Here is an 18,743-nt window from a genome sequence, read left to right as displayed (position 1 = left end):
ATGTATAGCTAACAGCAGTGTGGTGCCCCAGGCTGTAATAGGTTTTGTGTGAATATGGCCTGCTACTACTGACTAACTCCGGGTTTAGGCTAATCCTCTGGTTTATTTGGGGAAGTCCCATCCATCCCTCCACTCAGAGAGTTCTGTGGTTCATGCTTGGCAGTATAGAATAATATACTGTTATGTTAGTAGAAAAGACCAGTTAGCATTGGGGAAGTTAGAATAGCACTGCCAAAGTCAATGCTGGCTCTTTAAATACACACCCGAGCCGCAGTGCCTCTACATGCCTCGGACTCGCCTTACTGCTTTGGTTGAGTTTGGGCCCAAAAGGTCAGATTGCATGATAGATTTGTAAGAGGATATGTTTTCCATTTATTGGCGAGATTATTTTCAAAGGCAATCTTCAGATGGGGCGTCTTGGTCACGGGGCGTCAAGGGGCTTTGCTGCTATCTCATAAGCGGGCCCAGCGCGGAGAGGGTATTTTTTGTCTTCGCTTTCATCAGGTGTTCAGGAGAAAGAGCTGAGTGAGCGCCGCCTAAACATGCGCTGATGTTCCGCAGGTTTAAAGTGAAAGAGTTAACACCTCGAGCAGACCTGATGACAGAGCATCCTCATACCTCGACTTAAGTCTTGTAGAAAAAGAGACGCTTGCAAAGACCTTGACCTACCTTGACTTCAGACGTGTAAGGTGGATAGGGCGCTCTCTCCCTTCACTCAAAACTGTTTGTGTTTGGCCTGTTTCCCCATAGCAACCAAGTAGGCTGTTGATTGATTTTTGAATTCGAGTCCTTTTACAAAGTTGCGTCTCATTCTTTTGGCTTCCACTCAAGGTAGGGACTCGGCTGCTGTCGAAATTACGCAACAATTACATCTTTGTCTTTTGACTGAAAGCTTTAAATACTGTCTAAGCTCTGAAGAGGCAAAATTAATGTGTATCAACTTCCATTCTTTCCACACACCTTCGCTCACTCCCCATTATATCCGTTTCTTCACACCTAACAAAAAAAAGAACAACGAAACCCCCGCATCGCATTTCATCTCCTGCATCATCATCATCGCGCCTTATCTTCTGTAGAGTAAGACCGCTGCGTGGGCAGAGCTGAACCCGTTGACCTCCCTTGGACACGACGCAAAACTCTCCAGCAGGAAATCAGTCGAGAAGACAATTGCGCAAGAGCAAATGACGGCCGACGATGACAGTTCTTTGGCCAACGCTATTCTTCCCGCGCCGTCGCTCGCTTTCCCCCATGAGTCAGGCTTTTCCGCGCTGTAGCTATGCAAAGGACGAGTATTAACAGTGCGGAGGCCTATTTTGTCCCGAACAGCGTTAATTTATACGGTGAGCGTGAAGAGATGGAAATTAATGGCTGGCTTCTTCTTTCTTTTCTTTTTTCACTCGAAATTTACCACAAAGCTCTTTTCTCCCGTAGGCCATTGCTCAAAGACAGAGTGGGATTATGGGATTTGCAGTTCTGGTTGAATTCCAAAACAGGTGTGTAACCCTGTGTTGATGTAACCCACAGGTTTCTATGACAACAGAAAATTAACGTACAAGCTTTTTTTTTCCCCCGCTTTTTTTCTTTTCTTTTTTCTTTCTCTCTCTTCGAACTTGACGAGACAAGCTCACAACGGGAATGACTCAAGTACAAAATATCTCAAGTATACTCGGAATGAGTCTTTGTGTAAAGCTTTTTAAGACGGTCGGGCAATTGACAATCTCTATTTTTGGAAAGTACGACACTAGAACAGTCTGGCTCTCCGAGTAGAACCTATTGAATCATGCACATCATCTACGGAGCAGATTTATGGGTCTACGTTGTTACGGCAGTTTCCTGTAAACAATGATCAAGTAAAGAGTAACCAGGCAATAACTTGAAGCAGAAACAGAGTCTCTCGGTCTCTCTCAAAAGGTGGAAGTTTATTCACGTGCACAGTGGATAAACACCCTCACTCTCCCTAAGACAAGTTCGTTCTGTCCCTACCTAACTTTACAATTTACAAAGTACACCTTTTATAGGTGGTAACAAACATAACATAATCACAACCCAAATCAGCTCAAAAAGAGATAGACCAGACTATCACGTCTGTGACGGTTCCAGCCAACTCTTCAGAGGTTTAATCAAAGACCATTTCCACACCGAATCCGGTCCTGACGCATTAATTGATGATTAAGAGGCGCCGGACAGTAGATATTCAGTATAATCAGGACCTCATATTCTTATCCCATCTGCACACAGGAGAACAACAAAGATATTAATTCCGTGACATGTCATGGCCTAAAACAACATTAGAATGACATGACATGACCCATTTTCTGCCATTACAACGTTCAGATGAAAAAGTATATAAAGTCATGCCAGGAAGGAAGTCGATGTAGATGTTTCACTTCTCAAGGAGCAGCACTGAAGATCGACTTGATAAATTGCAGCATAATTCAAAAGTCAAGTGTACCCAGATTTTCCAGAACTATTTATTCTCCGCGCCGAGTCACGACCCCACAACACTTCTGCAGATTGTGCACTGAATCCATTGTGGTAAAGGGATACAACGTTAAACTCTGCTCCAGTAACTCAAATGTCACTTTGTGTTGTTGCTGTATTCAAAAAGAAACTCCTCATGTTCATTAATGTTTTGTACCTATGATATAAAATACCATATTTTCCGGACTATAAGTTGCACCTTTTTTCATAGTTTTGGCTGGGGTGCGACTTATACTCATATTTATTCTTATATACTTATACTTAAACTCCGTAGCGACTTGTGATATTATTTGTTATCTTCACACTTCCAACCGCATTTCATACTCCAGTGCAACTTATATATGTTGTTTTCTTCTGTATTATGCATTTTTTGGCTGGTGCGACTTACAGTCCGGTGTGACTTATAATCCGGAAAATACGGTAATAGTTTATATGAAGAAAGAGAATAAATTCAAAGCTCAGAATAACTATTTTTAAAAACGTTTTGATTTTTTTTTACTTGTATAAAGTAAACATTATATCATGCAATCAAACATTGCATGATATAACAACATAGAAGTTATTGTTGTTAGAATAATGTATTGTAAAATTGAACAACTTGTTTGCTGTTTGTAGTATTGTTGAATATATATACATCTCTCCAAACTAGTTCTTTATGGCCATGGTAAATAGTTGGCAGACCCAAGCGCATTGTGAGGGTCTGTTGGGAACGTCTAGTGGAGCCCTCTGTCAGTAGGGTATTCAACTCGCACCTCCGGGAGAGCTTCTCCCATGTCCCGGGGGAGGTTGGGGACATTGAGTCCGAGTGGACCATGTTCTCCGCCTCCATTGTTGATGCGGCTGCTCGGAGTTGTGGTCGCAAGGTCTCCGGTGCCTGTCGTGGCGGCAACCCCCGAACCCGGTGGTGGACACCGGAAGTAAGGGATGCCGTCAGACTGAAGAAGGAGGCCTATCAGGCCACTCTGGCTTGTAGGTCTCCGGAGGTCATCGACGGGTATCGGCAGGCCAAGCGAGCCGCGGCTCGTGCTGTCGCAGAGGCAAAAACCCGGGCCTGGGAGGAGTTCGGGGAGGCCATGGAGGAGGACTATCGGTCGGCACCAAAGAAATTCTGGCAAACCGTCCGGCGCCTCAGGAGGGGGAAGCAGTGTCTCACCAACACCGTTTACGGTGCGGGTGGAGGCCTGCTGACCTCAACTGGGGATGTCGTCGGACGGTGGAAGGAATACTTTGAGGATCTCCTTAATCCCTCAGTCACGTCTTCCGAAGAGGAAGTAGAGACCGGGGACTCGGAGGCTGGCTCATCCATCACCCAAGCTGAAGTCACTGAGGTTGTTCGCAAACTCCTCGGTGGCAGGGCTCCGGGGGTGGATGAGATCCGCCCTGAGTACCTAAAGTATCTGGATGTTGTAGGACTGTCTTGGTTGACACGTCTCTGCAACATCGCGTGGCGTTCGGGGACCGTGCCTCTGGACTGGCAGACCGGGGTGGTGGTCCCTCTGTTCAAGAAGGGGGACCGGAGGGTGTGTTCCAACTACAGAGGGATCACACTCCTCAGCCTCCCGGGTAAGGTCTATTCCAAGGTACTGGAGAGGAGAATCCGACCGATAGTTGAACCTCGGATTCAGGAGGAGCAGAGTGGTTTTCGTCCCGGTCGTGGAACACTGGACCAGCTCTATACCCTCCATCGGGTGCTCGAGGGCTCATGGGAGTATGCCCAACCAGTCCACATGTGCTTTGTGGATCTGGAGAAGGCTTTCGACCGTGTCCCTCGGGGTGTCCTTTGGGGGGTGCTCCGGGAGTACGGGGCCCGGGGCCCTTTGCTCAGGGCTGTCCGGTCCCTGTATGAACGCAGCAGGAGCTGGAGCTGTGCTCGCATTGCCGGCAGTAAGTCAGACCTGTTCCCAGTGCATGTTGGACTCCGCCAGGGCTGCCCTTTGTCACCGGTTCTGTTCATAATTTTTATGGACAGAATTTCTAGGCGCAGTCAGGGGTCGGAGGGTGTCCGGTTTGGGGACTACAGGATCTCATCTCTGCTGTTTGCAGACGATGTTGTCCTGATGGCTCCATCAAACCCGGACCTGCAACATGCACTGGGACGGTTTGCAGCCGAGTGTGAAGCGGCTGGGATGAGAATCAGCACCTCCAAATCCGAGGCCATGGTTCTCGACCGGAAAAAGGTGGCTTGCCCTCTCCAGGTGGGTGGGGTGTCCTTGCCCCAAGTGGAGGAGTTCAAGTATCTCGGGGTCTTGTTCACGAGTGAGGGAAGGATGGAGCGTGAGATCGACAGGCGGATCGGTGCAGCGGCTGCAGTGATGCAGTCGCTGCATCGGACCGTTGTGGTAAAGAGGGAGCTGAGCCGAAAGGCAACGCTCTCTATTTACCGGTCGGTCTACGTTCCTACCCTCACCTATGGTCATGAGCTTTGGGTAGTGACCGAAAGAACAAGATCGCGGATACAAGCGGTCGAAATGAGTTTCCTCCGCCGTGTGGCTGGGTGCTCCCTTAGAGATAAGGTGAGGAGCTCGGCCACACGGGGGGAGCTCGGAGTAGAGCCGCTGCTCCTCCACGTCGAGAGGAGCCAGCTGAGGTGGCTCGGGCATCTGTTTCGGATGCCTCCTGGGCGCCTCCCTCGGGAGGTGTTTCAGGCAAGTCCCACCGGGAAGAGGCCCCGGGGAAGACCCAGGACACGCTGGAGAGACTATGTCTCTCGGCTGGCCTTGGAATGCCTCGGGATCCCCCCGGAGGAGTTAGAGGAAGTGTCTGGGGAGAAGGAAGTCTTGGAGTCCCTGCTCAGACTGCTGCCCCCGCGACCCGGCCCCGGATAAAGCGGCAGAAGATGGATGGATGGATGGGTAAATAGTTTTAAACAGATTCCCCTTTTTTATGCCCCTATATTGTCCTCACTGAAAATCCCCTCCAAGTCCCCCTGAGTCGAACCTCCAGCTGAAAGACCCCATCTCCGTCTTGGATCCTCTGCATGGGTTCTTTGCTCGTCATTCTTCTGCCATAACCCACCTGTGCCAGTAATGCATGTGCGTTGTACTTTTTCTGTTGCTCCTCTGTCCAAAAGTGAAATACACCGATGGAAAGAAGGAAAGAAACAGTTAAGTGAGACTGAGATTGAGTGTCAGTTTCTGGCACAGGTTTTGCTGTCTGCTCAGTTGTCACGGCCCGTGGTTTTATTAGACTTTCCGCCGGGCTGCGGGCAAGGTTAAACAGCCACCATTGCCCCGTTTGGGCTCGAAACATGTCTTCATCCCCCACCCGTTTGACTCCCCTCTCACTACCTCGCCCCCTCCTTGCTCTTTCTGGCTGGCTTGCGGTGCCTCTGCCAGTAAAGGAAGCACATTAACACCCGGGCCAATAACAGAGTGGGCTTTGTCCTGGGCAAGGCAGCTCAGTCCATTAGGCCCGTGCTGGAGTACGCACTGCACCAATTAGAGGAGGCAGGGAACGGTGCCACTCTAAACAGAGGTGCGAGCTTTACTAGACCACTACAGGTGTGTAGGGGGAAATAATGGACTGTAGGCCTGATTGGGTGCACTGTGTTTGTACACTGTATTTCAATGCCACCTTTTTAAGAGCCAGCTCAGCTCTTCAAAGTTATGACAACCCATGTTTAACCTGAAAACCTGAGTATAAATCCATACACACCTTTTTGTTGTAGTTACAAACTGTTGGGCCTGTTACAATTTGTCCCATATTTTTGTGTCTCATATTTTGTTGCAATAGCTTTCCCTAATTCTGTATTCTTTGTAAAAAAAAAATGGTGTCCTCATAGTTTCTGGGATGGGGTGAGCCAGACATAAACGACTTTTGATAAAAATATAAATGAGTACCGCGGTAGACGTATTTAGACATAGAAATCTTATATATATGGGAAAAACATGGCTTTAAAGAGTGCACAGAACTAGGGCCGTCATAAACAACACGGCAACACGTCTTTTTGCCTAATTTCTCTCGTGTCATTCCATCCCTCCGGGCTAACATGAACGGGGGAAAAGCTGACAATTATACAGGCATTAGTTTCAGATGAGTAATTGCTGGCTTCTATTTGAGTTTAGCGTTCGGTACCTGCCAGAACACATGACCTGCCAGGCTAGAGGACGAGAGCCCTGGAGAGATGGAAGACAGTCACGCTTTGACGAGATGGGCCTGACTAAAGCGGGGGTTTTCCAAATGTGCTTTATCTTTGCTTCATCTGCACTGGCTGTTTCCTCATACACACGTCAGTTGCGTTGGCTCCAAGTTTAAATGAAGAATGATGAAACAATTTGACAGATTGTGTTATTTTCCAAACTAAATGCTAAGACTGTGTAGAGGGCCTCGTGTAAACTGCGGCCGAACATCGTGTTGACAAGCAGCGACTACAACTCGCTACCAACACGCAACCTGCTGTATTTTGTCAAACAAGCGTGTCTAACCTCCGCCGCTCTGTTTTTGCTCAGCCTGCCCAGGACTGTCGCTTTACTATGAAATAATTACTACAAATTCGGCGCGTTTGCATGATTGGGTTCATGGGATTTTCCTGTGCCTAAATGGAGACTCTGCTCCATGTCAGAGCAACAGTGATACAGTGTCGAGACGTGAGCGCAGGCTATTATGGCCTGGATGGTCGCAGACTAATTGACTCAAAGGACACATTCATCCTCGGCATCTGAGGAGAACAAGGAGTTTTGAAGAGGTTCAGGAAAAGTTGCGGGAGATTTATGTTGGGTACACGCTAAAATAGACGCCCTTTGATGCTGCAAACTTTGAAAATGTGCGTCCCCGTTGGTTTTCAAGGCTGTTCTTTTGTAAGTACTGACTCTAGCTACCGCTCATCTACGGGCTCGAAATGTGTTATCAGACATGACAAAAAAGCTAACGCTAACTTTTCTAGCTTTTATGGTTTATTGTTTATTAGAGCTCCATTAGCATCGAAAGCGTACTGCGTCAGCTACTCTCCCAGAGGACATTTATTATATTCATAATCGGTAATGTTCAATTACCTTTTTACAAGAACTCGCACATTTCTACTGCCCTCAGATTACATACAGTGTCAGGAAACTCGAGCTGGGTGATAAGAACAAACCCATTCTTTCCTTTGTATTGATGAGTCATAATTTTTTGGATTCAATTACAAAAAACAAATAAAACTGCTTTTAGTAATGGATTAATGAATATAAAGTATACAGACTTTTATCTGTGCCAGTTAACGCAAAAAAATAATCAAAGTTCTTCCTCAAAAATGTTGACATTAACGATTATAATCACTGAATCTCGATCGCTCAATCTTTCATGTCATGTGTTACTTTCACATATTGATTACATGTACCAAAAAAATGTGTTTTCTAACTGTGTTGTATAATATGCTCCTCATACATTACGTATTTTTTGGTCTTGAAGTGTTGTGCTGCTTATTCATATTTTTAGTGGCTGCATTACCACTTGTTACCAACTGAGTGCAACAAAGCATTCTTTGCCAGCCAAAAATATAGTCTCACCAATTTTTTGGCGCATGCACTGGTTATGACTTTAAAAAGCGTAACAATTGGATTATGGAACTGTATATTTCGCCCTAGATACAGGCACGCTTTCGCTCGCAGCAGGAACGCCGAACATGACACTGCTTTTTAACGCTTTGCCAAAAAAAGCCCCAAACCTCTGTAACCCACAAGTAACACATACGTAGTCATTAGGCGTTAATTTGTTTTCCCACTGATAATGTCACCCCTATGTCAGCTTTAAACTGGGATCATGCCGAGGCGTTTTGGCCGGGTATAACGGCTGCTGTGTGGTGCTTCTGGACTGCACACCACACCAGAAGAACCAGGGTGGTCCCGATACACTGGTATTTGAATTCATATTTTGACATTTAAACTCAAATCTGGAACCAAAAATGAGTAACTTGAGGAAAATGACTGTTTTAGACATGCAAGTGGCCATGTACCACAGATTTTATTCAAGTCGGCTTTATAATTTGGTTTTCGCGATGGAAAAATAGTACTTGGCACTGCAGAAAGAGGTTTGGAAGGCATGGAAGGTGCCATTGGGTCAAATACGTGTTGGATACTTTTTGTCATTTTACTCATGAATGATACCATACATTTAAAACATACTCTTTAGTATTTATGAATTGTTAACCAGCGCCAGCATCTTTTGTATGGAGCCGACTGTACATTTTTGACCTTGATCATGATTCAACATTGGCATATTCTGATTTAAAAACGTCTTTTCCTGAATTTCCTGAGAATAAATCGGTCGTTCTGTGTTATGTTTTTAAACCTTTCATCTGCTTTTGGTGTTTGTTGTCACATGTGTCTTGACAAGCCATCCAGTATACGACATGTAGTAAATCCATGTGAATTGCAACAGATTTTTACACTGACAAAGCATTTTTTTGTGTTTCAGGTTCAAACTTTGTGACACGTAAAATTAGTCGGTCTGTGGCAAAGATCCACCTCGGCCAACTGGAGAGCTTTCACCTGGGAAACCTGGACTCCAAGAGGGACTGGGGCCACGCCAGGGACTACGTGGAGGTAAAGCACGCACACTTTGTAACTGTGAGGTACACATCAAGTATACAGGCCTAATGCTGAAGAGTAGGGTTGTCAAGATGAATCGGTTAGTCAATATTCGTGATTATTCTGGTCACAATGTAATGCTAATAACAAGAAATATTAATCAAGACTACAGCTGCAGTTAATGATTATTTTAGTAATTTAATAGTCATTGAATATTTTTTCCAATTAGTTTACTAGTTGAATAATTATTTGTATTGTACAATCATCTAGTATAGAAATACATTTTTAACTAGATAAAGGTAAAATGATGCTGACTGGAGGCTTCTAGATATATAATATTACAAACAAAGTGTGCTATTGATGCAATTTTTTGACATTTCTTGTGATGCCGCTGTCTTGTTATGAAATATGTTTCTGCTGTTTTTGAGTCTGAACACATCCAACGATTATTGAAGTTGTCAATGATTATTTAGACAATAAGTTAACAAATATTCTCATTAATCATAAGGGAAAGTGAATGAGGGATTTCACTGTTTGGTCGAGGGCTCAATAATTGTGAAATTATGATGTTTCTTCTCATGATAATATTGCCACTAAAAGTTTAAATTTTGACATCCTCGGGGAAGAGTTAAGGAAAGTTCAGATGCGCCCGGCACGTAGCATCATCGGCGCGTATTTTCCCAGATCATTTGAGGCCGTCATACGCAGTCGACATGAGGTCTGTGATTGTGTGCCAGAAGAGAAACGGAGATGGAGAAAGGGAGCAGGAGTAAAGGCTGCACGCTGTGAAGGCTACAGTCTACACTTTGGTTTCCCACAACTCACCCATGTCCCAAATCGCTCCAATCCCCCTGCTCCGCCCCTCCCAGCCAATCCCAAGAAAGAAAGAGATATTAAGGGAACGGCAAGTCCCGGGGACGATGACAGAAATACAGTGTTTGTGTTGGAGTAATGGTGCCAGCAGCCAGCAGAGACGAGAGGGGAGATGAAACAACGCAGTGGGGTTGTGTCGTTCAAAGAAAGAGACAATGTTTTCGCTCTCATGACTGTGTGTGCCTGTGAAGTGCACATTCCAGCCCAACGAGTCAAAGTGTGCAATAGGTTAAGGTCGGCACATGTGTGTGGCTGTGAGGATGAAAGGCGCGGTGGGTTGCCATGTCCTACAGCAGCCCCCTCGCCGCGTAATGTGTTGTTATTAGGAGTCCATGGTGGCGGCTTTGGTGAGGGCTCGCTTTGAGATGGGAGTAGGGGTGAGGAGGTTACAGCGGGGAAGCGCAGTTGAACTTCAGAGACAAAGACAAAGGTCACTGGGTTAGACTGGGTGGTGGCTGTCATGTGGTTTAAAATGGGTCTTTTGCAACAGCATCGATCACCAAATATTAAGACTTACTGGCAAATTGTCATGTCAATGAATCAGTAGTTTTGTCAGAGATTTGACACATATTATGTTTTATGCACAATGTATTAACAAATGGTCATATGAGACAAAAGGGGCTGAGAGGTTTGCATTCCCCTGACTAAGGTCTTTTCATTGATATTACGGATTGGTTCGAAGTGCTCTTCCCATTCAAAGTAATGCAAAAGAGCAATGCGGGACAATAAATTGAAAAATGTAAGAAAATCAATCATAGAAATAGGTATTTTAATATATGTTTTCATTTCGAAAAATTAGAAAATAGATGGTCCTAAGGCCCCAGGTTTGATTTTCAGATCAAGTGTGCATTTCATATATACATTGCATGTTCTCTCAGTGTCTTTAAGAGTTTCAACATGCTCTGGATTCCCCCAACAACTTAAAACATTTTTTGTGCTGCACGGTGGTCGAGTGGACAGTACACATGCCCGCCATGTCCGGCAATGACAATTAGCGGCATGTCCTTCCCCACTCTCATCCCCATTTCACACTGCACTGTCCTGTCAAATAAAGCCTAAAAAACATGCATAGTTGTCTAATCCTTCATCTAGACTCCAGTGACCCTGGTCCTGTCTAAAGGTCTGGAGAAGTCTCAGAAAGGCGCTTCACTTCAGTCTGCCAGTACTAACATGTAGCTTCATGCAGGGAATTTTAGGTCATTATTCCGTAGTTGCCCAATGATTAAATAGATGCAAAAATAATAATAATAAAATAATAATAATAATATATTGCTTTGTCACTGTTCCTTTTGTTATTTGTGTATTTGCATGTTGTTTCTCATATGCATCACAAGTTTTGAAGCTTCATTTGTGAGTGTGTGGGTCCAGTCCTGTCGAGGGTCTTACGAATTGAGACGCTCCAGGTTTCCTGTGGGAATGGGCCAGCATTCCTGTTCTTGAGCATTGGGTACCTCCTCAGTGAGTCTCTCCAGTTTAGGAAAAGCAGGTTTCGGGAAGCCAAACAGAAGCTGAGGGGAACTGGGGTGGAGGCGAGGGGGAAGATGAAGGAAGCAGGCAAACAGGCGCGTGTTTGTGGGCACTGTGCATCATCACCCCCCCCCCCCACTGACCAACGCAATTACTCAAACCATCCCACTTCTCGTCTCTGTCTGTACTTCTCTGAAATATTGATTCAGTCAACATCAGCACTGTGTAACTATGGTGAAACCAAACAACTTTTAATTTGTAAACAGAACCATGTGTGTCTGCTTGAGTCTGACAACTGCTTTTCCTCCCTCGGCTACCCTACCCCACCCAAGGAAGCAGGGACAGGGAAATTGCTTGTAATTGGTTGTGGATGGATTGTGGGTGGCAGGAGGGGTGTGCTGTGTGTCTGCTATAATGCCGTCTGAAGGCATGCGGCTGGCAGGGCAGCGCCTTAGCCAGGTATCGGGTGTCTGTCTCAGGCAGCAGACAGACCCGCGGCTGCAGAGCGCTCAATGGAGATGTTCAGTTTTATACGGCCAATAGAAAGTTGGAACTGACTCTTAGCGTGAAATCAGGTGGGGAAAATGTGATCGTTCTTTTTTATATTTAACTGATTAAAATTGATATTTAACTTTTTTTGCATATATTGCGCAGTTGCTGTTTTGACAATATAAAGATGTTATGTCCTAGCTGTCTTATGATTATGTCTATGCTAATTATCAATGTCTGCTTCCAAGTCAAAACTGCTCCATACCAAATCAGCATTTCCAAAACTTGGCTAAACCATTTTAAATTGATACTTTTACTGATTATGAACCGCAACAATAGAGCAAAAATATGTGTGTGATGACCTTGGCAATTGGCTAAAAAGTCTCCGCTTCCATCAAATTAATAATAATACATTTTGTAGATCTTTTTTCGTAGCAAATTGATGATGACACTTCAATGCACTCCTTTTTTCTCCCATGCAGTATGTTTTCCAAATTATTTTATTTTCATGTGCCTGTGTTTTTGTGTGCTTAGTTGTGTGCTTCTTCCTTCGGGACCTGCATATCCTGCACTGTACGATACCACCCTTTCCCTGGCCTTCACACTCCTCCTTTATTCCTCCTCCCTTCTGACTGCAGCGCCGATTTCCTGTGCAGTGAAAGCTTGGCTGAGATGCAGTAGCAGACTTTGACCTGGTGGCTTTTTATTCTTAAACTTACACTTTGTCTTTTCTCTGCCTCACGTTGGGCTCCACCTACCGCTTAACCTTTTGCTATTTTCTCCCGTTGAAACGCCTCGTCACCACCGGGCCTTTGCTCCACCAGACTGTCTCCGCCGCTCGCCCGCTCCTTTTTTGGTGAGAAGTTACCACCCAGTTACCATATATTTCCCTCTGACATCTAATAAGCGTTTAGCGGCTGCAGCCAGGACGGAGCGGCGTGGAAACCGTTGCCAGATGAAATGCGGGCTTGACCTGCCGACACACACAGACCCAACTGCTCTTGTCTCGCTCGCGTATTTATTTTTAGAATATAATTGCCTGTGAGATTCTTGTCATGGTAGAAGTATTTTGCCCTCTTCAGGTGCGGAGTGTGCGAGTGTGCGGTTGCCCGTTTGCGGCGTTAACTGTCTAATTCCTGGCATTGTGTGGAGGCCGAGAGGTGACGGGACAAGCTCGCTGGTGTCATTTTTCACCTCTTTATTTTTCTTATTCACTTCTTTTTTTCACTTTGCAGCTGGCTCTCAGTGCAATAATGGTTACAGATGAGGCTAATTAGCCAATCACAGCGCAGATCAGGGCCAATCAAAGATGATTGATGAGAGTTGGGGGCCATTTATCACAAGCTTTTGGCCCAGAGGTGACAGCTGGGACAGGAGCGGGAACAGGGTACAGTAGGCTACGGGTTTGACGCAAGCACTTGAACTTTGTGAACTGACACTTCACTTTACGGCCTCTTAAAATAGCACCAACGTAAAGTGTGAATTTTATTCATGGAAAGAAAACCTGTTTCTAGTTTAATTTAATCTTTTTTTTTAAATTTGATTCCATGTAAAAATTGTGACAAAATGATCTAATGAAGAAATAATGTTGGGTCATGTTTTTATGGTGTTTTTTTTAAAGTTTACATTTAGTTTACAGTTTTATTTACAACAAAGTTCAAAATTATTCATATGAAGGCGATAAATACACTGTAGTAAATAGACTATTTGGGGATTTGTTTCCAAAGCCTTCAAAGTTGTTTGTGTTTTGTGCACATTTCTCTTTTTGAACATTTAAATCTCCATAAATTCCAAATCAGAGAGTTTTAGATTTGCTTTTTTTTGTGTGACATCATTCTATTCTTTTCGCTATATTCTTGCTCCATTGCGTTCTTGCACCGAGTCCTAGAGGGCGCTGTCTTCTTACCGCTGAACCCGAACTTGGAGCGTCGCAGATAACACTCCCGCTTTGTCCATTGTGAGGTTGTCTTTACGGGTAGCTGATAAATACCTCGCACCGCGCCGTAAGGTTTTAATATCCACAGCTGGAGCAGTAAAGGGCTAAAATTGGAGCTAATAGGCCAGGCATTAGGTTTCATCAGTGACTGCAACTCCAGCCCTGACCCCTGCGGCTTCCACACACCCAAAAGTGGCGTAATTGCCCCGAGATGTGCGCGCTGACTTGATGGGAGCCCAGTCAAGTCTAGATCATTTAACGGCCTTGTGTCAGGTTGACCAGCATGCCACACAAGTAGGATGAGTAAGCGCCAACAGCTGGAGCTCTATACGAGAGAGGGCCTTCATGCAGATTTGTTAAAGGGTGTTAATTGCAGGAGAAATTTGACCCCTGGCCCCAACAGCAGCTCAATAAAGCAGGGTTTGCCTCCAGTGGCATATGGCAATAAAATCCCCCAAACTTCCCCCCTATAGCCTCTATCAACATGTTATATAATACTGACGTTTAAGGACGATTATGACACTCGGGGTGGAAGCTGATCTGCTGTTCAAGTTGTTTGATTTATATACTAGTTTTATTCATACTATGTTGTTAATGTTTTAGTTTTTTTGTTAATAGATACCCAGATACTAATCAATACTGAAACTTCATTGGAAAAAAATCTTATGAAAAGTGCAAACCTTGGTCTGAATGTACATTGAACTGGTATAAGAGCTAACATTAAATGAACAATTATTTTATGTTAAAAATGCTAATCTATTATCTAAAAAGAAAAAGTATAATTATATCATGGTGTTGAGTTTTGTCCTTATGTATCAAAATTTACCTTGATTTTTTAATATTGTCACACACAAAATAGTACACATACCACCTTTAAATTTATAAACCCCTTTGATTGAAGATCTACAACGGCTTTTATATTAAAAGCATATTTCATTTTGATATCATCATTTAATAGCTATCTAGTACAGAATTATGTTTGCAGTGTTCTAATTTATTAAGAGAAAATAATTCAGTATTTCAGATGTGAAAACGTTGGCTCTCAAATTTGCTCATATTTGTGATTTTGTTCTTAATAGTTAAATATTTTGATGCCCACACCCTGAACTTCCTTTTTTAGATATAATGCTGTTATAAAAGTAAAGATGACATGATCTAGTGTTTAAAGGAAAGTTAGTACATTAATTTTACTTTCATACAGCATTGCTTGGTATTGTATTTAGTGCAGGTGAACGGAAATATGTTGGACGTGAATGTTGCGGGAGGAAAAAAATAATACATGGAATTGGATGTATTGGAGTGATGAGTAGCAATAAAGGATTGGTCAAGAAAATGGAATGGATCTCAGGGGAGGCAGAGTTTCCCCATCTGAGTTCATATCTTAAATCATCTACAGTCTGTGCATGTTTACTGTGGACACGTACCAAAGCTGCATGTGCGGCGCGCTCAAGATGCAATACACTGCAAATGAACAAAACAATTGGGAAATGGAAGAACTCCCTTTTTTATGACATACAAAAAAAAGTACAATTGACACTGACTGATCATTTGGTCAGGGTAGTTAAGTTATTACAGTTTTAATACAATGAAGAACATCTATACTTTTTTCACTTATTATATGCTTTCTTTTTGTTGTTCTTGTTGTATTTTTTTAGGCGTTCTACATAAATCTTTTCCTGAACTTGGCAAAATATTTTTCCATTCATGTTTCCTGATAGAAGTAATTTGTTTAAAAACACAGTGACATTTTAGGAGATGCAAATGATATTTCTCATCTTAAATAATAACAATCTTAAATAATTAAATTGCTGCATTGCTCACGTAATATTCAAAAGTATAAAGGCTCAAAATGTGTTGATAATACCTAAACGCTTATGACTGTAGCATTTCTGGCTGGCTTGACATCTTTTTTGGTGAAAGGAAGCGTACTCGCGACACGTGAGCTAATAAAAATCAAACTTATCTTTGTTGTGTGCAGCTGGGCTGGCGTTGGCTGCTGTGTCTGCAGCTGGTCGTCCTGTGACTGACAGAGTGAGCCCTCCCTGCTGGGCTCTGATGAAAGCACATGTGGCCTCTTTTATTCTTCTCCTCTGCTCTCACTGTGTAGCCAGAGTCCTCAACTTTCAAATACAGCCTGCAGGACACCAACCAGAAAAAAATACTAATATAATAATAATTCACACTCAAAAACACCTGTTGATACGATTAATCAAGCTAATAAACCTCTACATTTCAAGTCAATCTCAACTTGAAATGGTCTTATGACTCTGTGGACAAAGCGCATTTGTTAATCTGAGCGCTGTGCTACAATAAAATTAGAAATAAAATAAAAATCAGTACATCATAGATAGTGAATGTTCTGACTTTGTTCCAATTAGACACAAGTTCTGACAGGTTTTGTAATCCTCAGTATACTGTGAACTGGGCCTTGGAATAAATTGAATGTAACCATATTTAAATTGACAAAAATGTGTGATACAGATTAGTGCCCAAACTGTAGCACATTTAGTGTTTTAATTTAGTGTTTGTGACCAAATCTGCATCTTAAAGTGTTTTCACAATCACATCCACAGAAGTGAATTGACTGCACAAAAAGCTGTGCCTTAAAATGTATGAAAGTGAATATTAGCAATGTTTTTGAGAGCTACAAACTGGTTAGATTTAAATAAATACTTAAAACTTGCACTAAAGAAAGAAGTCCCCGCTCGTGCCGTGGTTGTGGTTATTTTGAAACGCCGCTGTGACATTTTAGGGAGTTCAGCTGAGAGTGAGGGAGTGCGGAGCCTGTGCCGGTCCAGCAGACAGGACAACAGACTGATGGAGTGGAGGGATGCAGGGGATAGACTCTGGGAGGAGGGCTGTCGGTGCTGGGGTTGGGGGGGTCATCTTGATTTAATTGCCAGAGGAGTTTGGCCGACTCTGGTGGACTGGAATGTGTGACCTCCTCTGGTCTGGTTCAGTGTCAGACGTCGCTGTGGCTCGTGGGAAGATTCTGCGTCCAGACTGTGGAGTGTCCAAGCCCTGCCAAGTATCACAAGTGCTCAGTCACTCAAACAACCCTTTTAGGATTATAGTCACACTGGCTTTTAGTCCATCCATTACTTTTGGGGGCTGTATACTGTGTTAATTAATCATTTCTAAGCATTTCCAAAAAGTTTTTCCACTTACAGTGATGTTGGTTATTGCTCTTTAGATTAAGACAAATGTTTGACATTTTGAATGACTTATTGACCTTTATCCCCCTCATATTGAGTTATTGTCATTAAATGCCTTCAAGTCCAAGTTGAAAGCATTAGAGGCTTCATCAATAACCTGTGGGTTTTTTAATATTGTTTGTATGTTGTAAGTGTACAATTGCTGCTTCTTTTCCAAGACTCCCTTGAAAAAGAGGTTTTTAATTTCAATCGGACTCATAGTATATCATAAATCATAATAAAAGTTAATAAAATTCAATTGGGATGCAGAAACAGAGTATACATTTTAAAATATTTTTTTAGGACTGATCCAAGCACTTTCTTGCTGCTTTGATTGTTGTCATAAAAATACATTACATTTTTGCTTATTAATTGCCTAAAAAGTAGCGGTGCCGTTTGAGTGAGCCGACTGCTCCAAATAGTATTCCCAGCTAAGCCTGTAAAGAATCACTTTTCTATTGAGCGTGTCGGGGACATCATCCCAGCCCAGCCCACTTCAATTGTGTTTGACTTAAATTCAAATAGAAACATTTGTGGGGTTCGCAGCTGAGAGAGTCATGTCCTCTCCTATTACACAACGCCAAATGACTTCCTCATGTTATCTGTCTATTCTTGCACTTTACAGCAGATGCGCAGGTGCTTGGAATCAACATGCTCGTATTGTACAGTCCAGCAGTAGCACGGGTGCACAATCTATAACGGCAATAAATAGGCTCATTGCTGTTCGAAATGAAAAGTTAATGACTGTGCGACGTCTTTCAGGGTCCGGGTTTGGGGGATACTCGGTGAGGAAATTGGGCCTCGAGGTGGTGGTCTGATGGACGAGCAGTGAATTGACATGGTGTTCACTACAATGCCCCTTTCACTGGGCCGTTCAGAGTTTTATCCTTAATAAAACAGGCCCGATGCAGAGCTGCGTATTTGCTTTCTCGAGGTGAAACTTTCTGAGGGAGTGCCAGGGATCTCGTTTTTAATTAAGCGGGCCAGCACATACGAGTGCGTGTGTTTGTAACCCGAGGGGGGGAGGTCCGTGTCTGACCCTCACTAATAGCGCTGCCTTGTTTTCATTCTAAACTTGCCTCAGAGTTGGTGGCTTTACACCTTATTTGACCTCAGCTTGACCCGGGCCTCACCTCTCTTTGACCCTCGGCTTATTGCCCTGGCCACACAGATATACCTGCAATGTAATAACTTGGCGATTGTATGCTTTAGTATTATTAAATCAGTTTTCTTCATCTGTTGTAAGATATTGTCAGAATATGAAGAATACGTGTCTTGTTTAGAATAGTTTTGACAAGTTTTCGATATAGATTTGTTAGTGTTATAGATCTGGTGAATGTTTAGTACTGTTTCAATCTTTTTTTACCTGAGTTTATGTCCTGCAAAATGATAATTATGTATGTATGTTATGTCAGAAATGTCCCAGAATAAGTAGAGTAATCAACTTGTAATAAGTGTAGGTCTATCAAGTAAAACATGAAAAAATACTACTTCATTAAAGGTGAGCAATATACTGTAATCTTTTTGCGATTGTCTCTATTGAGATGCTGTTTCTGTGCTTAGGAGTGTTCCACAATATAACATTGAATTAGTCTTTCATAATTCAATTACAGGTGTTTTTATTAAAAAAATAAAATTATGTAGGGGGGCAAAAATAAAAGCATTCTTACGGTGAGTGGTCGGTGTGTATTGCCATAATGGGAATATATACATTTTTTATGACGGACGCTCCACCAGAAAAGTTATAATGCACCTTTAAAATTACTGTAAAATTCAACTTCTCAGCAGCCACAGCAA

General features: G+C 43.2%; 2 protein-coding genes across 2 annotated transcripts in view; both read left to right on the top strand.

The window, feature by feature from the left end:
- The window catches only part of psmg4 (proteasome (prosome, macropain) assembly chaperone 4), a 238,259-nt gene that overhangs the window by 16,731 nt on the left and 202,785 nt on the right, over nucleotides 1-18,743 (top strand). The gene's annotated exons all lie outside the window — the stretch shown is intronic.
- gmds (GDP-mannose 4,6-dehydratase) overlaps nucleotides 1-18,743 on the top strand; it is a 131,600-nt gene that overhangs the window by 44,885 nt on the left and 67,972 nt on the right. The window contains exon 7 of the mRNA XM_072439512.1: nucleotides 8,875-9,002. Within this exon, the coding sequence (XP_072295613.1) occupies nucleotides 8,875-9,002 (128 nt within the window). The remainder of the gene's footprint in view (nucleotides 1-8,874; nucleotides 9,003-18,743) is intronic.

Source organism: Eucyclogobius newberryi, unplaced genomic scaffold (assembly GCF_026437365.1).
Source record: "Eucyclogobius newberryi isolate DKJ021-1_F unplaced genomic scaffold, fEucNew1.0.hap1 SCAF_9, whole genome shotgun sequence".
Classification (NCBI taxonomy): domain Eukaryota; kingdom Metazoa; phylum Chordata; class Actinopteri; order Gobiiformes; family Gobiidae; genus Eucyclogobius; species Eucyclogobius newberryi.
This window is presented reverse-complemented; position numbering and strand designations above follow the sequence as displayed.